The sequence below is a fragment of the Seriola dumerili genome, unplaced genomic scaffold (assembly GCF_002260705.1).
Source record: "Seriola dumerili isolate Sdu_G_001 unplaced genomic scaffold, Sdu_1.0 BDQW01000043.1, whole genome shotgun sequence".
NCBI lineage: Eukaryota > Metazoa > Chordata > Actinopteri > Carangiformes > Carangidae > Seriola > Seriola dumerili.
The window spans coordinates 363352-386513 of record NW_019174298.1 but is presented as its reverse complement, the minus strand read 5'-3'; the positions used below and the strand labels follow the sequence as shown (position 1 = coordinate 386513).

The 23162-nt window shown below is 39.2% G+C and overlaps 1 protein-coding gene across 2 annotated transcripts; it reads right to left on the bottom strand.

Moving 5' to 3' along the window:
• Positions 1-293: 293 nt before the first annotated feature.
• LOC111217370 (voltage-dependent L-type calcium channel subunit beta-4-like) lies at positions 294-22595 on the bottom strand. 2 transcript variants are annotated; one of them, XM_022739203.1, is made up of 15 exons: positions 22266-22595; positions 21202-21294; positions 11499-11618; positions 10156-10278; positions 9940-10055; positions 9777-9856; positions 9656-9675; positions 9128-9205; positions 5699-5757; positions 5497-5597; positions 4317-4468; positions 4135-4230; positions 3450-3620; positions 3195-3240; positions 1515-1598 (listed from the first exon to the last, which is right to left on the bottom strand). In XM_022739203.1, the coding sequence occupies exons 1-14, from the start codon at positions 22344-22346 to the stop codon at positions 3211-3213; spliced, it is 1320 nt and encodes a 439-aa protein (XP_022594924.1). In that variant the 5' UTR covers positions 22347-22595; the 3' UTR covers positions 1515-1598; positions 3195-3210. The 2 variants fall into 2 exon arrangements, with proteins under 2 accessions (XP_022594923.1, XP_022594924.1); XM_022739202.1 differs by lacking the exon at positions 3195-3240 and having other exon boundaries at positions 294-1598.
• Positions 22596-23162: the final 567 nt, after the last annotated feature.

The window sequence follows — 23162 nt, the reverse complement described above, 5'->3', positions numbered from 1 at the left end:
AAAAACTGAAACACACGGATTGCAACATCTCTCTGAAACTGCAAACAAGTCCATATTAACATAATCAAACAAATCAATAAATAAAGTAGCAATGAAAAAAACCAGGTGCCCATTCAGTATATACATTGTAATCAAATGCATTACTAATCCCCATAAATTGATTCAACAGTAGACATTGCATGTGCTTGAAATATGTGAATGACTCGATGTAAACAAGCAGTTTGGCAAATAATTCACCCTTTAAAAGATAACATTCCCTTTCTTAGTTGTGTTTACATTCTCTGTGCCCGTTTTTTTTTTTTTTTTTTTTTTTTTAGCTTTTCAGTGGTGTTCAAAGAGTGATTGTGCAACAGCAAAGACAAGTGACACTGACGCTGTACTGCAGCTTCATACTTACATTGTGAGCGTTTACAGAATGATAAACTGTATGCGTGTCTCCCAAACGCCATTCACCGTCTTCAGAGTAAAAACTGACAACACACGGATTGCAACATCTCTCTGAAACTGCAAACAAGTCCATATTAACATAATCAAACAAATCAATAAATAAAGTAGCAATGAAACAAAACCAGGTGCCCATTCAGTATATACATTGTAATCAAATGCATTACTAATCCCCATAAATTGATTCAACAGTAGACATTCCTACATTAGTTTATCTATAAAGATCATTCAGTTCCTGTTCTGACGTTAATGTGCAAATAGTCTTAAAATAATTATACTCGTACATGCAATAGTAAAGATAGTTAAAAGTCTTAGGAATTTTAAGGCCAGTATATGAGACATCCTACAATAGAGAAACCTTAGGCAAAGCAGCTAAAGTTTGAGTTTGCGTACAGCTGGTAGCCTGAAACCTTTCCATTGCAGAGGTGAGTAGCCCTGTTGACTTTTATCTGAATGACTTGACCCTGGAGAGGTCATTACATCCCCTTGGTTTAAATAAATTAAAACTGGGAGTCTGGAAGAGAGAGATTGTAAAAATTAAATACATACAGTCGTCTGCTTAATAAACTGGACATCTGTGTCTGATTGATGCTAAAAGTCTGGAGCTGATTTTGGGAATGTTTTTTCATCTCTAAACGTTGTGTTTGGGACAGTTCGACAGTCGGAGGGCTTGGGGTGATCTTGATACTGATCTGGAGGCTGAGGGGAGGTGTGGGGGGGGGCCTTGTTCCTCAGTAGTTGTCTCGGGGCCAGGGGCGGCTGCGCTGGCGGTTGTTCCTCTGGTTGTGACCTTGCTGAGCTTCGCGTTGGAGCAGCCTGTCTTGTGACTCATGCCCGTTGGCACTGTGGGCACTGCCTGTGTGCCCACGGTGAGGGGGGTACATGTCCCTGTATGTGCGAGCATGGCAGGGGGAGGCATACTCATCCTCCTCCTCTTCCTCTTCTTCCTCTTCTTCTTCCTCCTCCTCCTCCTCGTCCTCCTCACCCCCCCTGTGGCATGGACTCCCCCTCTGGCCGCGAGACAGGGAGTCACTGGCCTCGTCGGACGGCATAAGACTGTCCTGCTCCAAGGGGGAGTGGGCCTCCTCGCCCGCCTCTTCCTCCTCGTCACCCTCCAAGCCCCCCGCCTCATGAGGCTGCGGCTGGTTCTTGTTCTGGAGGATTTGAATAACCATGGAGAGTAAAAAAAAAAAAACACGAGTCAAAAGAAAGCTCTGAAACCAGCACGACATCTCAAAGTAGCTTCACATTTTCTGCAAACTTTTTTTTCTATCCGCACAGACAGTTGTTCTGCCACAAACACACAGAGGGTGGACAAAACAAAGCAAACACTGCATCAAGAAGGATTTCGAAGGAAAGGTTCAAGTCTATCTTGAAACAACACTCATATGCCCAAATGTGCATTGAAAAAGTTATTGGTTGCTGAAATTGTTCCTCCTGTCCACACTGGCTGCAAAGACACTCCTTCCTAACATGTTAGCAATGTAAGATAGAGGAGACAACATGCACAGTCCTCATTCTGTGCATGTTGTTCAGAGACCAGCAACTGATTCAACCTCGATATGGGCATGTCAGAATTGTTAAAAAAAAAAGAAGTGAAAATACATCTTTTAACTCTTACATAGCTGTGATAATTACAAACACTGCAACTAAATGTCACTTGTGATGCCAATTAGCAGCATTTGTCAGCTCTAAATGAGGTCTGACAATCACCACCTAGTCATAAATCTAATAGCATAACAAAGCAACACTGATAAAATTAAAGGGAGATCTGATTCCAGAGTGCTGATATTACTTGTATTGCAATGTTATTTATTTTTTTGTATATATCACCTATCCCACTGAGGATTTGTGGATGTGCACAGGACTGCTGTAATTTACATAATTTTGGGCACATTACATATTTTGTTGATTTTTGAAGTGAAAGAAGTAAAATATGTAATTTGCCCAAACTTTTAGAAATCTGAGAACAACTCTGCACACACATTTGTGACTAATACTGCGACAACAATACCCTATTGTTGACAAAGTTACTGATCAGCATGCAGCAGTGTTTGCAGTGTCGGTAAAGTCTCTTCAAAGTCCTTTTTTCGTAAAGTGTTTACAGTGTTTTATCTTTGTGTATATAGATTAATACAGACACTGAACAAAAGAAATGCAAGTGAAACACTTGAATGGATGGTCAGGGGGTTACTCTTGGAGATAAAATGTTATTGTACGGGTGTTATGGTCTCAGTTTATTGTTGTGTTAATTTGCAGTTATTTCCGGTGAATATATTATATTATTTAAGCATTGATCATATGCCTTCAATTAGCGCTGTCATTCAAGATAGCATTATGCACCACTGTGAGTGGGGGGGGCATTCACAAAGCATGCTTGGAAATGGAAATAGACAGAAAATAGAGAACAATGGTGAGACTTTGACATTTCACACAAACGTTTTACAATTCCAAACATGATGTTCTCAATTATGATATTAAATTGAAGCCTGAGCTAAACTGCTTTGTGAATTTTCTCCCAGAAAGCTTGTGGAGCAGCGTTGATTCACCTGAGACCATCAACTAAAGGAAAGGAGGCAGGATGCAAGAAAGAAACACGCGCCATCTTTTCTGTGGTGAGATCTGAATGAATAAAATGCTGTTCATTCGCTGTCTCAGCCGCTGGGTCGTGTTCTGGTGTTGGTAGGTGTGTAAGAGGGGACTGTTGGGGTTCAGAGTGCAAATATATATATATAAACCCTACTACTCACCCCATTTTGTAAGCGATCATTCAATTAATTCCTGTGTTTCAGAAAACTGCAAAAATGTTAAGCATGGATGAGTGAGAGGACAGACAAGACAACCGGAGACAATTAAATAAAAACATAGGAGTGAGAATCTGAGATGGGAAGAGCTGGTAAGGACAGTGACAACATGTTCAAAACAAGATTCCTACTTTAGAGTCTTAAACTGTATTGACACAGTATTAAACGTGCTCTCTTGCTTTTACAGAATGGATGACTCACCTGTAGGCTAGAGATGGCAGAAGGCGGGGTCATCAGACTCTGCTCCAATAAGGGATTAAGAGGGGTATTTCCTGGGAGGTGAGTGGCACGCCAGTAGATTTCCAGGTATTCAGCCAAATGCTCACAAGCATCTTCCAGCTGGTTCTCATCCAAAATGACATCAAACATATCCTACAAGTAAACAACAAGAAACACATAAACAAGCCTGAGAGTCTACAGCCGTGCTAGCTGGTCTGTGAATCCTCTTACAGTGTCCATGGGCAGACACTTGTTGCCGGGCCCCTATTGACCCCCCCCCGCTAAACGTGGCAGTTTTATCATTTCCGCAGACATAGAAACCAACCACTACACTAGAGTCCTTGATTAGTCAATTAGCAGAAATTAATTGGCAACAATTTTGGTGACGGATTGCTATGATATTAAATCCAATATCTTTGGGTTTTTGACTGTTGAAAAAAAAAAAGTAATTTGAATGAGTTAACTTAGGCTTTGGGGAGTAATGATGGTACTCAAGTACAAACACCTAATATTAAACACCAATAAAGTTTATGATCAAGGTTTTACTTCCTTGTTTTCACCTTGTAAATATGACTCGTGTGTATAAAATGTTCAGATTGTACAGATTGATTAGGACTGAACATCTTCTATATCAGTAAAAAGAAATCAACTCGCTCCTTCCACTCACAGGGGGGCACTGAGAGAGTTTGTCTGCAGCCATCATCTGCACATTCAGGTGCTTGCTCTGAGACTTCCCCCTGGATTTGATCAGCCTCTGGAGCACCTGCGAGAACAGTAAAGATAGCGTTACAGATCAAGGTAGATGAGGCTGCCTGAATCCGATATCATGAGTGAGGCAACCTACTGTACCTTTGGTGAGGAAACTTTAACATAGACAATGATGGGTGCGAGGGAGGTTTTGGCGAGCTGCGCAGGATGGTTGATGGTGTCCGCGTCCAGAACCACCAGCTGCAGGGTTTTGGCAAGTTCAAATATCCTCTCAATCTCACTCTGAACCTCCGCTGCACAGAGACGACACATTGCGTAAATTCAAGCTCATTGCTTTTCAAGAACAAAGACCTGTGGAGTTTTGATGTTGAGATTTAGACTTGGGCAGTGTATGGTATTTAGAGATCCCAAAGGTATGACTGTCAAAACTGTCAAAAACATAAACAACTTTTTTTTTTCTATTAAACTCAAATAGTGATGCTATATTAACCTGATGTATTGTAGTGTTCAACACGGCCCACCAGCCATGAATCATTACAGCTGGCGAAATACGAGCCGAGAAAGATACTGGTGGGGATACAGGACTCCTTGTCTGGGAACATTTTGAGTTCAGATCTGATGATACAGGCCAACACAGATGAAGCTGATTGGATTATTTGCTACAGGACAGTTGTGGCAAAAGCAGGTAACACATCAGACCATTCTTGTCTAGGGTGGACCGTAAGTACTTTAGCACAGCGGAGAGCACAGTCACCCCACAATGCTAAATGCTGCAACCAAAGCCACACAAAGGAAATATACTTGTCGTCTTTCCAAAAAACCTGGATGATTAAATCCACTAAACCTTTATGTGCTAAACCAACGGATGATCCATTACTTTTTGGCTGGTTTATACTTGCAGACTAAAGATTAAAATAGGATTTAATTAGAATAAATAATTATTCAGCATTTCTTTTATTTGTATAGGCCTATTTTTCTATCTTTTTCAGCCAAAGCTGAAGAAGGAAGAATAGGGCTAACCAATCAGGCAACAGGCCTTCTACTTATATTAAGATGACCTTTAACTGAACAGTGTGTCAATTCTGTCAAGCTATTTTTATTTTGTGTTACTGGTATTTAATACATGGGAACAACATTCTGCAATAAAGTTATGAGAGACATTTAAGTTTCAAGTTTGCCTTTACTGATGGAAAAGATAATGGAAAACTAATTACAACTAGCTACAACAGGGAACTTATCTAACGGTACTGTATGCCCCTGTTAAATGTTAGAAGATATTAAGATGTCAAGCATAGATACTGCCCAAGCCTACTGACATTACCTAGACTGGAGCGAGTATTGGATCTCTCCATTATGGGTCTTTTGTTGAGGACAGATCTCTTGGCTAAAGACAGATCGGCAGTTACACGGGTGATTGAGATTCTGCAAACAGTCACAAAAAACACAGAGAAAAATATTCAGGGGAACATTTTTGATCAGATTAATTAAAAGCCTGAATTTATTGATCTCTCCTTTTTACTAACCGTCCCTCAAATCTGTGTTTCAGGAAGTCAAAAAGAGCTTTCTGCATCATATCCGTCACCTAGTGGGAGGATAAGAAACTGATTGTTATAAAAAGACAGAGCACATACCTTCAAATACACAATATAAAATTAAAGAAATAATTTTATACTTTGGTTTAATGTCAGAGAGTTAGTTGGTTTACTTCCAGTTATGTCAAATGTTAAGCAGGTGCAACCTTGAGACTTTTAGTCACAGGGTGAGCAGGTGAACAGGTGATCAGCAGGTGAGATGACTGATGAATAAATAGTTACAACCAAGGGATCAACCTTTCCAAAGATGGTTCATGGGAGAAGAGAGATCTTGAATTGTTTGAATTTTGGTTAATTACAGTTATTTAAATAAAACATGCTGAGACTTTCAGAAGGGAAATACTGCCTATTTCTGTAACACTGGGCTCCAGATAGACACTTGTAGCTAACTTGCCACACGTCAAAATAGTTGGAAACCATTAATTTAATTGTTACCAATGTATTTAATGATTATAATTATTTCAAAGGTAAAATCTTACAAACTTTTAATGTATTTAAAATGATTTTCAAAGTAATGATTTTCAAATTACTCATTATGCAGAAAAGCCAATTTCAGAATAATGGAAATTATTGGATAATAATTACTGATGTGCACATCACTTTAATGCAGTTTGAAATGGTGGTGGGCTCATATTAATTACCTTATATACTGGTGGGTGGTTTGTAAATCAATGAAGGGATCAATAAAGTCTTATCTTAAACTGTAAGAATACATCAAAATGTATTTGTTGATTAGTTATTTGTTCTAATTTGATCTAAGATTGTTGTTCCACCATCTAACAGCCTTTGTCCAGTGCTTTTGTTGTTAAGTATTTGAAGCAGGTCACTTCAAGAAATTTCTTGACATGTCTGTAGTCCCTTTCTCTAAGTGGGAGATATTGTGATTGTTAGAAATTCCCCGTATCTCCAACTCGGGATTACAGGTCAAGTGAGGGGAGTCAATCGCCATAAAATACCCAGTTTTACATCAGAAATAAACATGTTTACAGTCTGGTACAAAAAAGTTTTGGATCCCTATAGCTACTGTCCCCCTTCACAACAACTTTATGGGGGTTGAACTCACTTTTAAATTGTATTAAGACGCAAAGTTATGCATGATTGAGGGCGTGGCCATGACAGGTGCGTGCAGTTAGCGAGGCTGCTTGGCCTCTAGCCGTTAAACTTCACTCTAGCTACTTCATTCACGTGCCCGCTCGCCCGTCATTGTGGTGTTGGTGCATTTTGGAGTATTTCACATGAAAATATTCCACAAATAATATAACTTGCTGTGCAGTTGATTGACTAACAGAACGCGCGGAAGTCTGTACTCCTGTTTTTTGAGATGAGTACAATTCTAGTCTTTTATTTACACGTTAGCACTAATTAGCAGGTGTCGGTATCTGCACTCACCATATCTGGCTTGTTAGCTTAGCTAATTAGCCGGCAAATGAATTAGCCTTGAGTTAGCCTTCGAACAAGACGCCCAGCTCTACTACCGATGCTAACAGGAGCATGTGCTTCCCACATTTGTTGAACCCCTGCATGCACCGAAGTCTCGGCTCCACACACGCTCCACTTCTTTCTCAATTTTTGGATTGTCTGGTTTACCGGTTAGACGGAGTCGGGCGCTGCCTAGATGGCTACGGTGTAGCATGTCCAAAAACTACGGCCATCTTTACATTCAGCCAATGGGTTGCAGTTGGGGCTTCGTTTATCAATGTTGAGGGGAAACGCAGACAAACAGGTCTAATCTGGAATCACTGCTCCACCTGCTCCACCTCTGATGTGTGAGCAACAGTCATCAGGAGGAGACTGCTCCTCTGCTGTGACGTGTTGGACAGTACAGGAACATCACATGGACATTGGAGCATCTTCCATTTCTCAAGTGACAGAGTGGACGTTTGTGGGCAGCGCGAATTTCAAGCAGAAGTGGAAGCAAAACAAGTTGGAGTTCATCAATGGGTGAGTTTTTTTTTCTCCTAATTAATTGTGAAATGACAGTGATACATATATTTTAGGTGTTTTACTGTTATAGCTGCAGTGGTAGAATGAAGAATGAATGAATTTGTGCGTTGTTTTTTTCATGCTACTTTATACTTGTACTCCACTACAGTTCAAAGGGAAATATTCCTACTTTTTACACCACTGCAATTATTCGATTATTTATCTGTAGTTACAAGTAATATATTATATGCATACAAAACATAAAGCATTGTGAAATATGAGGCTTAGTTATAGATTAAGCTACCCAGCAGTATATACAAGTTGAGTTGAAATGAGTGATTAACAGAAAATTAATCGGCTTTTCATTTGATAATAGTTAAGTTCTTTTTCTCAAATGTGGTTTGGTGCATTTATATTTAATTAATTTGAATCATTTTCATTTATTTTGAATAAGTTTTGATGAAAAAATGATTACTTACAGCCCTACATAGTACAGTTAAAGTATCTGCACTTAAACCAACAACAGTCAAATGCTGCTTACTTTTACTTACATTAAATGCCAGACTTTTACTTTTAATGGAGTATTTTTACCCCATGGTAATGGTGCTTTTAATTCAGTAAAGGCTCTGATTATTTCGTCCACCACTGTACACCTGTTGAAGCACATATGTAATGCCCAACAGTGTATTGCATTGTATGTCTCTCTAAGTGCAAGGCAGATCCTGTTTTGAAGTAGTTTCAGAACCTGTGTACTGATATTTGGGTTCTTGAGACCATCAATGTTCAGCACAAATAAATGTTTGTTTAGTTTTCTTGTTGGTTTGAACTTGGTGGTCTAATTTACTGTTTGTGGCTGTGAGAAACCTCTGTTACTTTTACACGGCCATGTAGAGCTGAAAGGATTAGTTGATTTGATTAGTCAATTGTCAGAAAAATAATCTTCAGCTATTATTAAAAATCAGTTCAGCACTTACGTTATTTTTCAAGCAAAAATAGTGAAAAGTGCAACGCGTTCTCAGTCATGTTTCTGTACTGGCATAGCAACCTGCAACACCAGGCTTTGTTGGTGGAGCCTGGTGTTTTGTTGATTTTTATTTGCATCTAAATGAAATGCCCATACTGTTCTGGCATCTTGAAAAATCATAAAAACCACTGGTGAGCTGAAGTTGTTATTTGATGTTTTTTGTAACTTAAAATGTTTTGCAATGTACATCACATCTATTCCTGCAGACAGATATGGAGGAAACGCTATAATAAATCAAGTTTTCTATAACTTGAAACATAGTTGGCCAATAAAATTGATTCTCATTCCAAAGGTAAATTAAGAGGGGCATCTCCAAACAGACGCAGCAATGCAGGGACAGTTTTTAAGAGAAAAAAGGGTGCAGTGTTAGGCAGTCGTTCTGTCTTCTGGAGGTGAAATGGGGAGAGGCTGACCTCATAGCCCTTCAGCGATGGTCCCACGAGGACCACCGGCCTCATAGAGGGCACCACGTCGTAGGGCGGGACGTGTTCCTGCCAGAAATAGGGGAGGACGATGGGAGCGGGATGAAGAACAGAGAGAACAGGGGGAAAAAAATAATGGGGTTTGGGTTTGGTTTTTGTGATTTTGTTATTTATTACCAATTGGGACTTACCAATTGAAAAATAATGTAAGTTAAGTTTTTGCTAAAACTGCCCTGTTTTAATAATAATAAATAATAACTAAACAATTAATCAGCCTCCTATATGCACATTTCACTGCTGCAATAGTCTGACTTGTAATTTAAAAATGTTTCATGTCTCCTCATAAAAGTTATAACTTACATTACTGTCTACAGCAAGCAAGAAAGACTGCATTTTTGTTTATATACAAGTTTTTGAGGGAACTGAATTCAGTGACTTCTCATGCAGATTATATCCCTTAAAATCAAAATCTATGTTTTATTGGCAAATGCTGTGTCCTCATAAGGTGCCAAAACCTACCTGTTTTTGCTTCTGTTTGGCTTGTGAAAACAAGAAAATAACAATCAATAAAGGGAAAAAGACAGATGACAGCAGAAGTAGGTTTCTGTTCCAGCACGAGAGGCAGGTTTGTAATACTTACATTCACCTGCAGATGGCGGTGTGGTCCTCCAGCTCCCAGTCACCATGTCACCTAAACTGGAGGAATTACCCCCTGTTTTCCTGCAACAACAAAACACAAATTTCTCAGTTATATTGTGGAAACAGATCCCCAGAGAAGCTTGTGAGTAAATGTATTAACTGACCTCTGTTTCTGCTCCTGTTTGAGTCTCATGGCCTCCAGTCGTAGAGGGCTGGGGATGAAGGTGATGTCTGCTCCCTCCTTTACTAGCCGGCCGATCCACCAGTCATTATTGTACTTCTGTTAAGTTCAGTGCAACAACAGTACCATGTCACATATATCTTCTTTATTTTAATCTAAGGGAAGTGAGGGCGTAGGGAGGTAGGAGATATTCACTCACTTCTTTGATGTGCAGGAAGTCTTTGGCATCAAAATTGACTGCAGCTCCTTGGACAGGACAGTCCTCATCTAGAGCTCCACAGTAACTCACATTCGTCTTTACTGCAAACGCTACAGGTTTGGACTGCGGCGTCAGAAAGCAATAACAAGAAAACCACTGGTCAATGATGGAAACTACAGTATAAACTTAAAGACACCAGAGTCTTGACTGGAGTCATTAGTTGATCAGCAATGTCCAACGTCGGCTATTTGTCAAGTTAGCCTGTCATTGCTGCTGTTTCTATTTTCATTATGGCTTGTTTAGGGCTTAAAATAAAAAGTATAGACTTGGACTTGACTGTTGGTCTAGATATGGGACTATACCTTACAGCCACAACTTGAGATTTATATTCGTATTCTTCATTAATGTTTGAAACTTATAATTTTGTCATATTAATTGTCCATAAGTACCTCAGTTGTTCCTCCTTATAAGTCTTTAGTTTTTTATTCACTCTAAGGGCGAGTTTTGGGGAGTTTTTCTTATAATCAGGGGTGTACGGACAGTGTGTGATTCAGGATTTTGGCTGTAGATATTCTGTAGATTTAGGGTCTCTTTTGTTTGACTAAATGATGCATTTGATTTGTAATTCTTCACGCAGCGATTATGTGCTTGTAGGAAGGTAAGACACATTTCTAGTGTTGGAAGAGGTACTTGGGTCTTTTACTTAAGTAAAAGTAGCAATACCACAGTGTAGAAATTCTCAGTTGTAAGTAAAAGTCGCACATTCAAAAATGTACTAAAGTAAAAATATTAACATGTAAATATACTTATAGTATCAAAAATAATTCAGAATGCCCTGTTTCAAAAATGCGGGATTATAATTATTGATGCATTGATGTGTACAACACTTAAATGTTGCACCTGGTAAATGTGTTGTTAATTTTAATCACTTTATATACTGCTGGGTAGTCTGTGAATTTCCCCTCAGGGATCAATAAAGATTTATTTTAACCTATGACAAATATCATAATTAATTTATTGATTATAATTTGTATTATTAATCTGAATCTGCAAAGTAACTAAAGCTGTTATATAAATGTAGTTAATGTATTGTAGTGGAGTAGAAGTATAAAGTAGCAGAAAATGGAAGTACTCGCGTAAAGTACATGTACCTCAAAACTGTACTTAAGTACAGTGCTTGAGTAAATGTTCTTGGCTATTTTCCATCACTGTATAGTATATAAAAGTTCCCCTGGAGCAAGAGATGAACACAAGCGGCTCCAGACTTAACCTTCACTAATTTTAACTTATGCAACTGTTGAAACACTACAGTATGTAGCAGCATGAATCAGTGTATGACCTACCTTAGCTCTGTCGAGCTGCAGCTGTGCCTGGCGCTCGGCTTCACGCCGATACGCCTCGCGGTCCTCCTCTGCTGACAGGTCTGAATCCGACGGTCTACTGGTATATGAATCAGCCGACCCCTGTCAGGAGAGAGCCGAAGGTGGATGTAGTTGGATTATTATTTGTGATATATGAATTGATAACTTCATTACTTGCTTGACATTACTCTGAGGTTAGATACATAGATCTGCTGTTTCCCTTTATACTTCTGCTTTCATCTGTTTTCGCCTGTGCAGTCTGGTTATGTGCAGGTGTGCATTCGAATACGTGTCTGCATTCATGAACACATTCATGTGTGAGCCTGTGTGTATCTACAACACAATGCGCTGCTCTCCCACACCAGCCATCTTCTGGTAGACCAAATATAGCACAAAGGAGGCAACTGCTTCCTCTTCTCTCCTGCTTGGCCCCAATCCATTCCATCATCCCCCACAGTGCAGCACATATACATCCTTTCTTCCCCTGTTTATTCTCCAAGGACATCTCCTCATTAGCAAAATATATGTGGACCATCATTTTTCATTGTAAGCGGTTTAAGGACACATCCCAGGGATGGCTAGCACATTATGCTGAGAGCGACAGATAAAGCAAACAAAGACAGAGGTATATTACACAAAGTAAAATGGTGAAAATCACTTGATAGGTGTTGCTGCTGCGGCCTTTATTCAGAACCTGTCAGACGACTTCTGTGATTATTTTCTTAAATGTCTGTGTTATATATACTGTAAAGCTGAAATGATTTAGTCGATTAATCAATTAGTAAATGGACTGAAAATTAACCAGCAACTTTGATATTCATTTAAATCTTTTCTAAAGCAAAATGCCAATAATTCACTGGTTCCAGCTTCTTGGATGTGAAGTTCTTTTTTGTCTTATGAGAGTAAACTGAATATCTTTGGGTTTTGAACTGTTGGCGGGAAAAAAACAAGACATTTGAAAATGACACCATCGACCCTTGAAAATTATTTATGGACATCTTATAGCCAAAGCAAATAATCAGCTAATCGAGAAATTTGAGTTTAGTCAATAATGAAAATAACTGATGCATTTGCAGCCCTATCATACTCTGTTATGGTGATTCAAACAGAAACCATGATGCTGATTTCCACACAGAAAAACATGAAATGAAGAAGAAAGTGAAGCCGTATTCTAGATGTAGTTTGGGTTGTGTGTGTGTGTGTGTGTGTTCTCCTGTATTTGGTATCTATTTGGCTTTGCCTTAGGAACTTTGTACTGAATCTGTCAGTAAAAAGAACTGCTGCAGCCAAAAGTCAGGCAAGAGAGAAAGGCGAGACAGGACACCAACATGAAATAAATAGAATAGTGACAAATGAAACAGACAAGGAAACACTCAGATAAATCTCTCACAGGTAACTGCAGCATTCATAATTACATTGATATACTGAGACAATCAAGCATGGTCTTGCAAATAAAGCCAAGATGTTAAGATACTAGAAAACGGCACATAATACAGTTTTCACTTTGGTTCCCCTCTCCTCCAGAGTGCAGTGACTTAGTCCTGGTCATCCATCTTGCCAACATATACAAACGGATCCTCTGGAGGACCAATTAGCAGCAGCACAACAAAAGGAAATTCAGGCTCAAAATACAAAAAAAGTGCCCAGAGATGAAAAACAACCACCAGTTATGCTTTCTCTGCACTTCAGAATGCATACGTATAATCCAAAATAAATCTTTATCTACAGTACCACTTCAAGCCCCAGAGAAGCAGCAAGCGAACAGCTCTCCTCGTTTCTTTTTTTGTGTGTGTGTCTATGTTAGATAACTAGATCTGATTTTTAGCAGCTCTGCAAGGCAACACTGCACCAGTGCCAGAGCACGGAGGGAGAAAAGGAGGGTGAGGAAGAACAGGAAAGATAGAGAGAGAGAATGGGGGTGAATATCGTTGACAAGATATCCTGAAAAGAGAAGGATGTTTACGAGGCTGGAGAGTGACTGATGGATGGTTGGAGAGACGACAGAGGTATAAACGATTTATATGACGAGATAAAGCGAGGCTATCTCAAGGGGAAGATGAGATTAGAACATAATAAAATGCTACGAAGGAGTGGAGCGAGACCCAGATATCTATCCTCATCGTAGATAGAAGAAAAGAGGGGAAACAGCAGGGAGGGGTGGATGAATAGGACCATGACCACAGACCACAAGAGACAGAGACACAAAGACAGCAGAGAGAGTTGCATACCTGGCTGATTAGGAGGACGGCGCTAGAGCCTGATAAAGACATGAATCTGAATTTTCTCACTGCTCTGTCTTCACTGGGAACATGCTCAAACACACACAGACATAAAAGTGGAATAAATATGGTGGTGGGCGCAGGGGAAAGGCGTTATGTCAGAGTGCTGTTTAATGATGTTAGAACACAGAGAGCTGCCTGGGCTGTGATTGTCGTTCATTATTAATGTTTGGACATGAGGCTGTGGACCTCTGCTGCACACACTCTGTCCTGGCTACCTGTCAGATCCTTAAAAAAAAACAAACAAAAAAAAACAGTGTTACCACCAGAAAATCGCATATTTGCTGGTTCTGCAGTGCAGAGTGTAACAATCTCAGCTCATCTTTATTGTCTGGTTTGAGAATGTCTTGTTTCTTTTTTTACTGCTAATGTCCCCGTCTGGGGGCTAAATTTAACTCTGTTCCTTCCTATTCTGCTTCTGTGATTATTCTTTACACACTGCAACACTGATGGCCTCAACTCCACAGGGAGGGGCTGACGGGGAAGTGTGTCATCCAGCTAGTCGAGTTCTCAGGAGGGCCAAGTCATCCTACAGTCTAGGGAAAGAACAGCAGGGGATTTCTACACTAATTTTATCATGATTTTACTGCTACGTTGTTCAGTGTTTTAATAATTTACATTCAAATGTGTTCTAATTTTCTTTTGGCAAGACATGTAGAGATGTCTTCGCCATTGGCCATCTGTTCTTAAATTGTAGGTTAATTAACTGGTCAGCCATAGTAAAGTATATCAAAGAGCAACTCTAAAGCAACAGTCATTGATCAAAATGTCAGCAAAACCACAAGACCAAAAATCAAAATTCAGGATTGGAATCTTTCAGTCTTTCTCTCAAATCAATTGCAGGTCTTTTATCACACAGAATAACAACACTAGACAACAAATAAAACTGTCATTAATGTTTCTTTATGTTATTAAACCGGCATTAATTGATTGATTTTTTTTTTTTTTAAAAAGGAAAAAAAAGAAAAAAGTTTTTGTTTTTTTTGGTTGCTTGGGGACAGCGCAACAGTGTGAACACAATGTTGACATATCACCTTAAGTTGATATGAGTGACTCATTTAAATTAGGGTCGTGTTTGTGTCCACTTGACAAATCCAAGTCAAGAGATCTGATATTCACTCTACTATGAACCACCATGTTCACCAGATAGTCACTAACTGTGTGCTGTGTGTTTGCTGTTTGGTGGTGGGCAGATAGCCTACAGTCTGTTTAACAGAGCTTTGTCACTGATGACAGCTGCCAGCTACTTCTGGAAACAACACAATGAGAGTGGTGAGAGTAAATCAGAACAGTAACGTTGCAGGCAAGAAATCCAAAACAATGAGTTGAAAGAGGTTAAATTGCTCCATAGTGCTGTGGGCGAACTACAGAATCCAGTGATCTATGTGGGCTCAGTAGAGTACAAGCAACTCTTTTAACTTCAGTTAATTGATCCATTAGTAATAAAATATTGATTATAGTTGTAGTAGTTGTTAGGTTATATCAATAATATTTGTAAACTGTGATATAAATCAAGCTTTCATTTTTGACTGTGATCCTTTTAATACAGGAGGGTTATACTCAGAAAAAACAAATTCATTAGAGTTGTTTCAATACCGTTACTAGTATCGGAAATGCCTGTGATACTACCTAAAATATGGTATTGGATATTGGCGAGTATGCAAGTCTATGCACCGACCATTTTCCTGGAAATCAATTTTTCATCGCCGCTCTAAAAGAGTAGTTGCCAGTGGCTACACAGCGCAACTTCCTGTATAAGCTATTGTTATACAGCAGCGAAGAAGATTTGAATTGTGGTTGATTGTGTAACGTTAGCAAAATGTTACTCTGGAGTACTCCGGAGAGTCCCACCGTATTGGATCAGTATTTGATATCAGCCAATACACAAGTTCAGGTATTGAAATAGTCATATCTAAAATTCATATAATGTATCATTCAACCATGTTGAAATGCAAAAGTGTTTTAAAGCTGTTCTGAATGGCTGTAATGTAACATTGTATAGTTGGGGTAAAAAGTTAGATGTCAGAGAGAGATGGAGATTGCTGTAATCATTTAAATATGGAGATAATGGTGCACATTTTCATTCAGTCTCTCCCGGAAGACATTCATAGTACTTCCCTTGTTTATATACATGAAAAGTTTTGTGTAATAGTTGTGTAAAACATGAAAACAGAGTTTGAGAGAGAAGGTCAGGTCCTGTTTACTTTTCACTTCCACACCACTGTTCAATCACTGTGCGAAGACGGCTTGAAAGCTAGATTGTTGGTTTCAAGAGGGGATTTCTGAAGATGTTGAACCATCTGAAAAGCACTTCTGTGGAAGCATACTGGCCCCTTTAGCCACAGCAGTGCTTTGAGTTAAATGTATGCATGTGGATGCTAACATGCAGGTTTAATGTTTATAATGTTCATCATCCGAATTCACTTTGCTGAGGCTGATCGGAATCATCATATCATTAGTTCTTCAGTTCTATTAGTTACTTCTATTTGGTCATAAAGTAGTGGACAAATTGAAAGAATTACCTGCCGATGGTGCTAAATAGATACTTAAAGAATCACCAAAGTTAATGCAATTCATTCTGTAGAGACCACGAAAGTCTGTACAAAATTTCATGGCAATCCATCCAATAGTTGAGACATTTTGGTCTGGACCAAAGCAGTCGACCAACCAACAAACCAACATTGTCACTAGTGAGTATGACTGAAAACAGCGGGTACCAGGACAGCAGGAAAGGAGTCAAAAATCTACTGTATGCCTTAAGTGGTTGGTAGTAAAGTTAAAATGACATGATTTGTACATAAATGGATCAAAAATCTAAAACACACTATGTTTCTTTGAAATTGTGTAAAGTAAAATGTAGTGGGTGCATGCTGATGGTAAAATCTAATTTCTCTGGGTTTATATGCAGGAAGGAGATTCTGCACAACAGCAGAATATATTATTCAGGAGGCTGAAAAACCTTTCCCTCAGAGGAAAAAAACAAAAAAAACTGCAAGCTCCAGCGATTTGGAAATCCAGTTGCCACATATCCAATTTCAAAAAGTGTTCGATTAACTGTGCAGTCATAATTCAGTGTCAGCAAGTTGCACATGCACGGAGCTCTCTCATACACAATGCAATAAATCACTCACTAACGGTGGGGTAACTACAATATCAAAGTCAAGACTGGGCATACTGTGTGTCAAATTGATCAATCACAAGACTCGTCTGGAAAGTGTGAAGAGTGCACACAGGATGACGCCAATCAAAAAGTAAAACAGGTGAAAGAATGAGAGAGGAAAAAAAAATGCTGTTGGAGAGGGAGGTGAGGTGAGGGAGGAAGACAGGATAAGACAAAGGAGCAGCAATGATAAGATGGAACAAAGCGAGACAGGAGCAGAGGAGTTTCAGACAGGGAGAAGGAGAAGCAGACTGTGTTGGGAGTCATTTGTACTTACTCAGTTAATGTGGTGATGCTGCTGCTGCCAGTCCCTCCCTCTCTATATACTACATGCTGTAAAATGCAGACAAACTGTACTGTGTCCCATCCCCTAACCAGGGACGACCTGCACTGGAGCAGACAGCAGCAACACCTTCTTTTCTATTCTTACCCCTCCTTATTCCAACACACACACACACACACAAACACACACACACACACACACACACACACACACACACACACACACACACACACCACACACACACACACACAAAACCACCAATGCAGCTTTTGTGTCACTTGATCAAACCACCTTTCTAAATTTACATCACATTCTTCCATTCAAGTCCAATTCAACATGCACAGGTAGAGAAGAAACAGGGAGGAAACTGATGTTATAAACACACACACGTAGCTCAAGATTTCTTAAGAACTCCTCCTGTTTCAAAGCCTCATGTCCTACATATAACACATACATCCACACTTATGGCAGCGTACTGCTTATTGTATCCTGCTGCAGAAATGAGTCATACTCCACTGCTCCTCCATAGACACCCCACCCCTATCACAGACGAGAAACTATCTGCTCTGTTTGTAAAATTTACTCCTTCTGCATAAAACAGTTTGTCATATCACCTATGCAGGGCGAGTTGGGGGGGGGGGGGGGGGGGTGGGGGGGGGGGGGGGGGGGGGTGAGATGCCTGTTGTGCGTGCAGAAAGAAGGTAATGATTGAAATGAAACTAGAGGTGCTAGTGTGAACAGTGAACCCACACATCACATTGCCTAAGGCCGTCAAAATGAGCATCATGAATATTTTAAGCCGAGCAATATTCTCAGGGAATCTGGAGATTGTCATTAAGCCCCCCCGATCAGGATAACTAATGTCCCCTCCTGAAGAAGATGTCTGCTCAGCCCTTTTTTTCCTTCTCACTAACGCCTCTCACACTGCTCCACATTCCCTCACGTTAATGGTGCTATGCATGAGACCGAGGTATTTTTCATGGTCTTTGCAGGTGTCAAACAAATGACTCATTTGAGTAAGGAATATCATGCATATTGTCCTTAAAATCTTAGAAGTGAATTTTAATGTGTTTCAACTACTTTCTTTTCAGGTGCAACAGTTAGGCCATCAAAAGCAAATTTTATATTTATTTATATTATTATATATATATATATATATATATTCAATGTTTTGGACTGGTGTTCAGATAACTCAAGCAATTTAAGGCCATCACTTTCCGCTAGGGTTGGGGTTTGATAGCATTTTTCTTGAACCTGAATCCTAATGTTAAGTGCTAAAACATAATTTGTCAATCGTAGCAATGTCGGTTACACAATAGAGCACGACCAATACATTGGTGGGCATAATACAGTGCAGCATAATACAGTGCGGCGTAGGTGTGCTAGAGCCAAGTATGTACGAATGCGGTAGTTCAACGGCTGAGAAGACGTACTGCCAAGTAATAGGGGTGGAAATATTCAAAATATAGCGTACATTTCAACTGATAACGGCTTTTTCTGGTGGCCATTTTTTAAGTGGCTGAAACACGTTAGAGCTATTATAAAACATGCTTGCAGTTTATCAGTGAGTTGTGATGCTAGCTAATGCCATGGTTTGTCAGTGAAATACCTCTTACGAGCTGTTAATGTATAGTGTCATACTCATTTTGCCTAAATGATTTAGTGCTAAATATATCTGTGATTTGCCTATCAGTGCAGTTAGTCGGTAAACCATTAGCAAAAACTGGTTATATTACAGACCAGCAGAAAAACACTAGAAATAAATGTGTGCACGCTGAGATGAGTAAATGACGGTTAAAGCTGATTCTGACACTCCCCATGCAGCTGTGAATTATTAATGTAATGAATCCTTATAAAAAATCTTTGTTTATTATTATGTGTTTCTGCTATAAAATGAATATTGGCCAATATATTGTTATCCTGTATTGGTCAGGCTCTGTTAATCAGTAGTAAAACATTAGCTAACATTAGCCATGAGCAAATACGGAGCAGCAAAACATCTGAGTGAGGTGAATTAAGTATGGGGGAGTTTGCTTGAGTTTACTTTTTTTATTCGTAAGAGGAATATTGTTATTTCTTCTTTCTAATATGACATTCTCACTTTAAGAGATTAATCGATTATCAAAAGTGAATTTCCTGAAGAACATCAGTTAATCAACTAATGGTTTCAGCATTACTTTTTCTTTTTTTGAAGATTCATTTCAACTTCTACTCTTTAGAGTTTTAGTTGGATTTAGTTGAATTAGTTCAGACAGCTTAACATGAACTAAAAATTATTTTCATTATCAATTGATCTGCTGATTACTTTCTCCAATATAGATTCATTGTTAGGTCTACAAAAACTCAGAAATAATGAAAGATATCCATCACAGTTTCCTAAGTCCACTGAAACGTCTTTAAATTGCTGGTTTTGTTAGACCAACAATCTGGAACCAAAAAGAAAGTTCACAAAGTACATTAACTCAAATACTTAACTGTTTGCTACTTTACACTTCTGTGCCATGACAACTCTGAGCTAAATATTGTACTTTCTACACCTTTACATTTAGTTGATAACTTTAAAAGTTACTAGTTACTTTGCAGATTCATACAAATAACAAAAATAATATGTGATGTATTATTTTAGGTTAAGATAAGATTTTATTGAAGCCTTTATTGATTAACAAGCCGCCTAGAAGTATATAAGGTAATTTACCAGCTGCAACATTAAAGTGATGTGCACATCAGTAATTGTAATCCAACAATATAATATTCATTATTCTGAAATAGCTCATTCTACATTATCAGTACTTACTTATAGAACTTAAAGTATAGTTGGTAATACTTATGTACTTTTACCTTTCAAGTATTTCTATATGGTAATGGTACTTTAACTTAAAGAAATGATCTGAGAACTTCTTCCACGACTGTATTCAACCCAAAGGTTTTAAGTTTACAATCATTTATGACAAAGAAAAGCTGCAAATACTTTATTTATCCTAAATCCGGACAAAATGGATACTGGAGACATGCTGTATTCTTTAGAAGGTGTGAAAGCCAGCAGGAATATAGAGAGCCTTGTAGTTTCTGTCATTAGTACATGAGGCTTCTTTTAAGAGCGGGTATCTGAATCCTTCCCAACTCCTGACTTTCCCTCTTTGATGTATCGAGGCTCACAAACCTCTGGGATCTAGTGGTTTGGGATGAGCTTGGTGAAACTTCTCGGCTCCTCAAAACCTGATTTCTACAGGGATCAAGTTCTCCCCTCTGCTGGACTCTGAGAAACCACCTCTGCTTTTACACTGACACCAAAAAAAGAAATCAAATACATCTTCAGAAACAACACTATACACCACCAGATGAGCTGATCTAGATGAGAGGGTATGATTCATAACAGCCACGCAGTAACAGCATGAGGGAATCTCTTCTGCTTTTTTTTTTTTCCTTTTTTCAGTCGCACAGATCGTCTTAAATAACACCAAATATCCATCCGCGTCCTCTGCACGTGCATGACCTATAAACATTAATTATAAATTGTGTTGGGGTTTTGATGTAACACACCTCCACTTTCTAGCATTTTGCTGCCATCTACTGTGCTAAACAACAACTGCAACTGAGGAGACAGCTCAGTGGAGATGAAGATGCAGAGCAGAAATGGTCTGGATGCCAAGATAATAAAGACAGAACTGCAAATTTATTTTTGTGCCCAAAAGAGCAACCTGGACTCCCCACCAACAGAATATATCTGTAAAAAACTAGAGGTGCTGTACTGATGCCAACAGAATAATGCACAGAGGCCGCTTCTGACTAAAACGCAACTTCAAACCACTATAGCTTCATTTAGACCTTAGAGCACGGGATGGCCTGTGTTTTTCTCCCAATACAAATCAGTGAGATAACCTAATACCAGAACATAACGTAGCAAACAATGCATGCATAAATAAGGAAAAAGAATGAAAAGAACTTGTTCTAAACGCTTTTTACCTGCCGTTTGATGAAGCTGGATGTTGTGTCAGAAGACGTGCTGCCATCTGAGCGTTTGAAGCGGCTCTTCCGTTTAGGCAACTTCCTGGGCAGCTGTGATGAAAGAGAAGCACATCATAGATAGATAGATCAATTCCGACAGGTCCTCAATCCTCCATCTTGTGGTCCTTTTCTTATTGAGGAACTCTGTTGTTTTAGTTTAAACTTCTGTGTCCAGTTTTGTTTTGTCAAACTGCTTCACATACAGAAAATGTGGATCGAAATATAATATGTAATTTTCTTCTGTTTAGGTGCCCCATTGTTTGTCAGTAAGGGCTCAACAACAATTTTTTTACCTTGGCTGTTGGTTAAACCAACCACATGGATACTATCCATCTATCTGTCTATTACATAGATAGATAGATAACATGAACCTAGCTGGTCTATGCTGATTTTGCTTTAATTTTAATTCTGACAAAATAAAAGCGTAAATACTGGTCAGTGTAACGCAGGAGACAGTTTTCCTCAAGCCTCCTTTAACACAGCACATTAATAAGAAAGCTTGGATGTTGCGGTGAGAGCTGGCAGGCCCTGTAGATTCAGGCTACAGGTGAGTTACAGTCATGCACCTTTACGCCAATAAAAAGCAGCATACAATTCCCATAAGGTTACTAGTGTGTGCTGGTTTCCCTACATTAGTGTGGATTCAGTGTTGCAGGAAATGAAATGGAAATAAATAATAAAACATCAATACAGAATGCACAAAAGGCCTGATCTCAAACAGCAAATGCATCAAGATCTGAGAAGGATTCAGCCTGATTCTGTTTGTGCATTAAAAGCATAATAATCACTTTATAATCGCACTCCCTGGATTTTTTTTCAACGATCAAGCATCAATCTGCAGTTTCAGTGAAGGCGGTGGTATTAAAAAAAGAAAAAAAAAAAAGAAAAAGTAGCTCGCTGCCAAAACGCGACGCCTCAATTTCAACAACAAGTAGGAAAGACGATAACTGACCATTTTTTTCCCACCACACTCTCCTCGGTGATCGATGTGTGAATAAACGACTGAAGTGTGATTTATTTACCTGAAAATAGTGCGACTGAGAGCCGGTTTCCACAGCAGACAGAGGGTCTACGGGCGATTTGGACATTTTGACTTGCACCATCTATTGAGAGCGCAGGGAGGCGGGATGCACACAGACATGGGTTACTGGAGGAAACACGGGATACAAAATACATCTATATGCAGTAAAAGACAGCGGAAGAAGCGGCATGAAGGAGCGAAAATACACTGAGAAGCCGATTAATATCCACATTCAGCTGACAGGAAGGCTGTAGCTCAATAAACAAAATGTGTGTTACATCGGGGAAAATGTAAAGCGAACAAGAAAAATACCGGAGCTAAAATAAACCGTTAAGATTGAAGCGTCATCGCTCGAGCAACCGTACAGGTCTGTACTAACTGTGTGTCTCTGCCGGGGGTGTCAAGGTTGGCTTAACCGGCACAAATTAAATCCATGTAGGCATACAGTTTGCATCTTTCTTTTTATCTTTTTTTTCTTTTTTTTTTTAAAGAAGTGCATTGCTTTGTACAAACACATCTGTGTATAACAGTTGTTTGTTAAAGGATTCAAACACTTGAAACCACAGTCAAATTATATGGATCTTTGAATTCATAATGTACAGTGGGGGAGCTCGGGGTGTGCTGAAACATTTTTTGTACCACTTTTTGGTAAGCACAGCCGGAATTACCTCCTAGGGGGCTCCAGGGCAAAAAAATTGTTGTTGGGCCCCTGTTGTGGCCCTCAACCCATTGCAACTTAAGAAAACACATAAATAGACAAAACACAAGCAAATTCAGAAAACATCATCAATTTGACAACACATGTTGCTGCAGATACTCAACAACACAACCAAATATACAAATGCGCTGCAAACGCCTTTGTTGTTCAATGGTTTGTGACTTTTGAAGTTAAAAGCAC

Bases quoted from the DNA above. Each gene is read 5' to 3' on its own strand.
- LOC111217370 (XM_022739202.1), bottom strand. From the start codon at position 22,346: ATGGTGCAAGTCAAAATGTCCAAATCGCCCGTAGACCCTCTGTCTGCT. The intron at 10,056-10,155 runs GTGAGTGAATAT...TGAACTTAACAG, and splicing joins ACTTCCTGCACATCAAAGAA to AAGTACAATAATGACTGGTG. The intron at 4,231-4,316 runs GTACAGTAGGTT...CTGTTCTCGCAG, and splicing joins TTAAAGTTTCCTCACCAAAG to GTGCTCCAGAGGCTGATCAA.